Here is a 5845-nt window from a genome sequence, read left to right as displayed (position 1 = left end):
GCCTTGAAATTCGGAAATTTGGATTTCTAGGCCATCAGCTTAAAATTCGATTTTGGACCATTTTTGATCATTTCCAGCCAATTTTTTTATCATTTCCAGCCAATCAGCGACGTGGCAGTCGGGAAATCGACTGAAAATGACCATTTTTAGCCATTTTCAGTCAATTTGAGACACTTTCCAGTCATTTTCATTAAAGAATGTCATTTTTAGAGCGTTTTTTTTGTCGAAAAATTGGCTGTAAATGGTCCAAAATTCTGCAAAAAGCACCAAAAATTATCCAAAATGGTCCAAAATCGAATTTTAAGCTGATGGCCTAGAAATCCAAATTTCCGAATTTCAAGGCCACCAGTTTCAAAATTCGATTCCGGGTCATTTTCAGCCGATTTTTAGCCAATTTTTTCAGCATTTTTGATGATTTTCAGCCAATTTTAAGCCATTTTTGGTTTTGGTGGCCTAGAAATCCAAATTTATGGATTTCAAGGCCACCAGTTGGAAATTTTGGTTTTTGATAGTTTTTGGGTCATTTTCGGCCGATTTTTCAGTGTTTAAAGCCATTTTTTGTCTATTTTAAGCCATTTTAAATTTATTTCGAGTCATTTTTTTGTTTTTCGTGGCCTAGAAATCCAAATTTCCGGATTTCTAGGCCAACAGTTGAAAATTTGATTTTGGGTCATTTCTGGACCATTTTCAACCGATTTTTAGCCAATTTCTTCAGTATTCTTAACGATTTTCAGCTTATTTTCAGCCATTTTTAGTTTTGGTGGCCTAGAAATCCAAATTTCCGGATTGTAGGCCAACAGTTGAAAATTTGATTTTGGCTTAATTTCAGCCGATTTTCGACTATTTAGGCTCATTTTTCGCCATTTTTTCAGTTTTTTTGGTCATTTTCAGCCAATTTAAGCCTATTTTAAGCAATTTTAGGACTAACTTTCCCACAAAATTTTCCAGAACCGACGATTTTCCGGCGGATTGTCCACCAACGACGGCGATTTGTGGTAGTTCAAAGTTCACATTGGTCCCCAGCTGAGAAAATGCGTCCTGGACCCGATTGATCACCGGAATCAGTGCTTGCATGCCCGAATTCGCCCATGCCATTTCTGGAAATTTTGGAAAAAAAAATTTTTGATTTGGCGGGAAATTTGAATTTTCGAGAGGAAATCGGTGGAAAACGAGGGTTTAGAGCAAAATTTTGGGGGTTTTGGGACATGAAAAATGCAGGAAAAAGGGGTAAAATGGGCGGGAAATCTGAAAATTTCAGAAAAATTTTTTTTTTTCAATTTTTTCTCAAATTTTTTGGTTAAAAAACAAAAATCAAGAAAAAAACAATTTCTTAAGACTTTTTCTTAAGATTTCGCAATTTCTTGATGACTCAGAAATTGCTAAAAGCCAAAAAATAGAAAAACCCCCCAAAAATGACTATTACGGGTCAAAAAGCCTCGAAAATCCCGAATTTTCTACACAAAACATGCGAAAAATCGTGTTTTTCGAGGATTTTAACTCCTGGAAGTTTTCAGAACTTGTAGTTTACACACATAAAACTACATTTTGGTGCAAAACAAACAACGGCGAGCATATCAGCCATAAAAAGGAAAAGAGAGGGAGCACAGAAAAAGAGCATTTTATTGACATAAAGGTGTATGTGTGTCGGGGAAACACACAATGACGTATGCCGGCAGGTGGAAAATTAGATTAAAACCTTTTTTTCGCTGAAAATTGAGCTTAAGAACATTCTTATGAAGTTCAAATCAAAGAAAATCGATTTTCAACTTTTATTTGTCAAAAAAATCCAAGAAAATCGAGGAAAATCGAAGGAAAATGAGCCAAAAGGCGGGCTCGCGCCCGAAAAAATAATGAATTATGACGCATTGGCCGCAAACACGGCGACGCGCAATTGCGGACATGGAAATTTTCATTAATTTTTAGAGGAATTAAAAAGGGTTTTCGAGAGTAAGAAACATAGAATTTGGAAAGGAAACGAATAGAAAAAACAGAAATAAAAATCTGGAAAAAAAATTCATCACAAAAAATTAGGTAAAATGAGGCAAAAATAGCAAAAGAGGCATTGAAAAAAATGAAAAAAAAAAAAAATGAAAATTTTCTTTTTTCTAGATTTTTCCAGATTTTTTCTTCAATTTCCCATCCACAAGACACCACACGCAGCAACGAGGACACTGCTGGCCGACCCCAGCGGCCGCGGCTGGCCGTGGCCGAGTTTTTGCAGAAACTCGGCCAGCAAATCTCGTTTCTCCTTTTTTCAATTTTCATTGATTTTCCTCCTTTTCTTATAAAATTTACTCTAATAAATACATTTTTTCGCATAAAAATTCGAGTTAAAATTTCAAAAAATCTCAATGTCTCTAATTTTTCCAGAAATTTTCAGAAACAAAAATGTTGCCGAGAACTTCTGGAAGGAAACGAAAACCAGTTCGTTTTTTTGATTATGTAACCCCGGATTCTGACTCTGAAATTAACGATGAGCAATTTGAGGTCAAAAAAGGTAAAAATCGCTAAAAATTCAAATTTTTTTTGAATTTTCGGCTGAAAATTTTTTGCTGGAAAACGAGATTTTTAAGTGGGAAATCAACTTTTAGACCTGAAATTAGCCTTGGAATTTAAAAAAAATAGCTGAAAATTGCCTAAAATGACAATCTACAGAAGCGTGGCCGAGTTTTTGCAATTTCTAGGCCACCGGATGCTTTTCAGAGTTTCTGGCTATTTTTTGTGAATTTTCAATTCGAAATTCGAATTTCCCGCTATTTTTTAGTCTATACCGCAAAAAAAATTCGAAAAAACTCGATTTTATGATTGTGGCCGAGCATTTTCTAGGCCACCATCAGTTTTTTCTTGATTTTACACAATTTTTCTCGATTTTTAGCATTTTCTGGCTCAAAAAATCAAATTTCCTGCTGTTTTTCACTCCATAACCCAAAAAAATAGGGCGTTTTAAACCGTGGCCGAGTTTTCGGGGTTTTCTAGGCCACCATCAGTTTTTACTCAATTTTCTTTATTTTCTATCAAATTTTAGCGTTTTTTGGCTCAAAAAATCAAATTTCCTGCCATTTTTCACTCCATAACCCAAAAAAATGGACATTTGAGACCGTGGCCGAGTTTTCGGGGTTTTCTAGGCCACCATCAATTCTCTGCCATTTTCCTAAATTTTTCACTGATTTTTGGCATTTTCTGACTCAAAAAATCAAATTTCCTGCTGTTTTCACTCTAACAACCAAAAAAATAGGGCGTTTTAAACCGTGGCCGAGTTTTCGGGGGTTTTCTAGGCCACCATCAGTTTTTGGTGGATTTTACTCGATTTTTCTCGATTTTCAGTCATTTTTTTTGCAGAAATCGACGATGACGATGATTTCGAAGCGGCGGGAATTCAAAAATGCGAAGAATCCGCGGGAATTTTCAGCGAAAATCAAAGTTTAGCGATTTTCGAGTTCATCTTGAGCCAAATTCGAAGTGAGAATCCGGAACGGCTGGGTCGAGTGGCAAAGAATCGAGTGAATTTGGGTTCGAAGGATTTCTGGAAGAGATGCTCGAAATTTGTGGGCGGAGCCAAAAATCCGATTTCCTGTAGGGCAAAGTAAGTCTTATTTTCCTAAAATTTAGGGCTTCTAGGCCACCAACCTAGAAAATTCGAATTTTTGATCATTTTTATTGATTTTAGAAGGAAAAATGAGTAAAAATAACCTAGAAATTCAAATTCCGCGTTTGGTGGCCTAGAAATCCGGATTTCTAGGTCACCGCCTAATTTTACCGATTTTCAATGTTTTCTTTCACTAAAAATCCCGAAATTTGCCAGGAAATTAGAAAAAAGACCGAAAAATTCAAATTCTGTGCTCGATGGCCTAGAAAATCCATAATTTTGGATTTCTAGGCCACCAAAACTAAAAACCCCCATAACTTTGCTCATTTTCGACGGATTTTTGAATTTTTCAGTCCTAAATTTTTCTTATTTTTCCAGCTACCACGAGAACATTCGAAAACTTCACGATCTCGAATTTTTGACACTTTTGGACAAGGCGGATCTCTATTTCGCATTATCGATTCGTCCCGAAAAATCGATAAAGCAAACATTGATCGACGAATTCGAATTGGAGTTTGATCAGTCGGGAATCGTGACTGGCAGTTTGATTCTGCATCATTGGGACGAGAAGCACGAGACTTCGGAATCAGAAGACGTCGAGGGGATTCAGAAGGGGAACAGTACGAAGAAAACGAATAAAACAGCTGGGCGACGTCGAAAAAATCCAGAAAATTCGAGAAAGAAAGCTGAGCAATCGGCAGAATCGTCTTCTGCGGAGCCGCGTCCCAACGCGGACCTATTCCCGTATTTGTGAGTAGATCAAACATCGAAATGTTCGATTTCTGCGTTTAAAAAGTCTAAACTGAGCGATTGAGCGGAAAAATTGAATTTTCAAAGTCATTTAGCCGCAAAAATCACAAAAAAACAAGCTTTTTCGTTAAAATTCGGTCGATTATCGATTTTTTGCATGAATTTCTGAGAAAATCTCAATTCTGACGACTTTTACAGGGAAAATCCGAAAATTTTGCAATTCGATTATCGATTTTTTTTGACTGAAAATTCAAATTTTCAGGATTTTATCGATTTTCAGCATTTTAAAAGTCGAAATGTAGTAATTTTGAGCGGAAAAACTGAAAATTTCAGACATTTATGCTTGAAAATCATGAAAAATGAGCTATTTAACCAAAATTCGGTCGATTATCGATTTTTTCGGCCGAAAACCCCATTTTCTTCATTTTGAATGAAAAGTCATATTTTTAGCTCGTTTTTTGTCAAAAATCCGAAAAAATGGCGAATTTTTCATTGATGATTCGAAAGAATGATTCAAAGTAGATCGAAAAATCGAACTTTTCAGAATTTTATCGATTTTCGGTGTTAAAAAGTGAAAATTAAGCGATTTTATCGATTTTCGGTACCGAAAATCGATAGTTTTCGTAAATTTTTGACCTGGAAAAAACGAAAATTTGACAATTTTCGAAAATTTCAGATAATCCAATCGATTATCGATTTTTTAATAAAAAATTCAGATATCGCCGGGAGCTGAGAAAAGTGCGCCAGAATAAGATTAACATAAAGAAAAAGCCGGTTTCCGAGGAATTTCTGAAAGCCAGGTAACGGGGGAGGGCGTGGCCAAAAGTGGGCGGAGCCTAAAGATTTCAATTTTTTGAAAAACTTTTTTTTTTCAGACGCGAAATCGATGAAAAACTGGAAGAGTATCAAGCAAGACAGCTGGCATTGAATCCGCCGAAACCGAATCCGAAGGAATGGAAATATGATGGTCCGCTGCGCCCAATCGATTATCGATTTTTTGAGAAATCCACAGAAGACGTCATTTTGACGACTTCTGAAGTCAAAACGGAGGAGTTTGAAGAGCCGAAACCCGAGAAATTGATTCTGAAATCGCCGAAAAAGGTGCCCAAAGTGGTGCTACCGCCAAGAACGTGGAATCCACTGCCTACAGTAATCCCAAAACGGGCGACACCGCCGCCACCGTATCCAGGTGTCTCGGCGATAAGGAAACTCTACAGTAATCCGAGTCCGGTACAGTATACCTCAAGATTTCTGAACCGCGGGCCTGCTGTAGACGCAAAGAAGTTGTTGAGCCAGTGAGTTTGGCGGGAAATTCAGAAATTTAGAAAATTCAAAAATTCTGAAAATTAGAAAACTTTAAAAATTTAAAAATTTAGAAATTTAGAAAATTAAAAAATTAAAAAAAAATCGAAAATTCTATATTTTTGAAAAAAAATTTTTTTTTCAAGACTTTTCTGAAAATTTGAAAATTTTTAAATTGAAAAAAAAAATTTCGAAAAAAACATTTTT

The 5845-nt window shown here is 36.0% G+C and overlaps 2 protein-coding genes across 2 annotated transcripts in view; one reads left to right on the top strand and one right to left on the bottom strand.

Annotated features, from left to right (window-relative positions):
* The window catches only part of CBG20134, a gene marked incomplete at both ends in the record, with an annotated part of 11127 nt that extends 10032 nt beyond the window's left edge, over positions 1-1095 (bottom strand). Inside the window, one exon of the mRNA XM_002640996.1 lies at positions 929-1095. Coding sequence (XP_002641042.1) covers positions 929-1095 — 167 coding nt within the window. The remainder of the gene's footprint in view (positions 1-928) is intronic.
* A 1293-nt stretch (positions 1096-2388) lies between these two features.
* CBG20133 overlaps positions 2389-5845 on the top strand; it is a gene marked incomplete at both ends in the record, with an annotated part of 4859 nt that continues 1402 nt past the window's right edge. The window contains 5 exons of the mRNA XM_002640995.1: positions 2389-2497; positions 3340-3583; positions 3965-4336; positions 5053-5136; positions 5212-5631. Of these exons, the coding sequence (XP_002641041.1) occupies positions 2389-2497; positions 3340-3583; positions 3965-4336; positions 5053-5136; positions 5212-5631 (1229 nt within the window). The remainder of the gene's footprint in view (positions 2498-3339; positions 3584-3964; positions 4337-5052; positions 5137-5211; positions 5632-5845) is intronic.

The sequence above is a fragment of the Caenorhabditis briggsae genome (assembly GCF_000004555.2).
Source record: "Caenorhabditis briggsae complete genome, chrIII, whole genome shotgun sequence".
Lineage (NCBI taxonomy): Eukaryota > Metazoa > Nematoda > Chromadorea > Rhabditida > Rhabditidae > Caenorhabditis > Caenorhabditis briggsae.
Note: the sequence above shows the minus strand (reverse complement) of the source record. Positions and strands in the feature narration are given on the sequence as shown.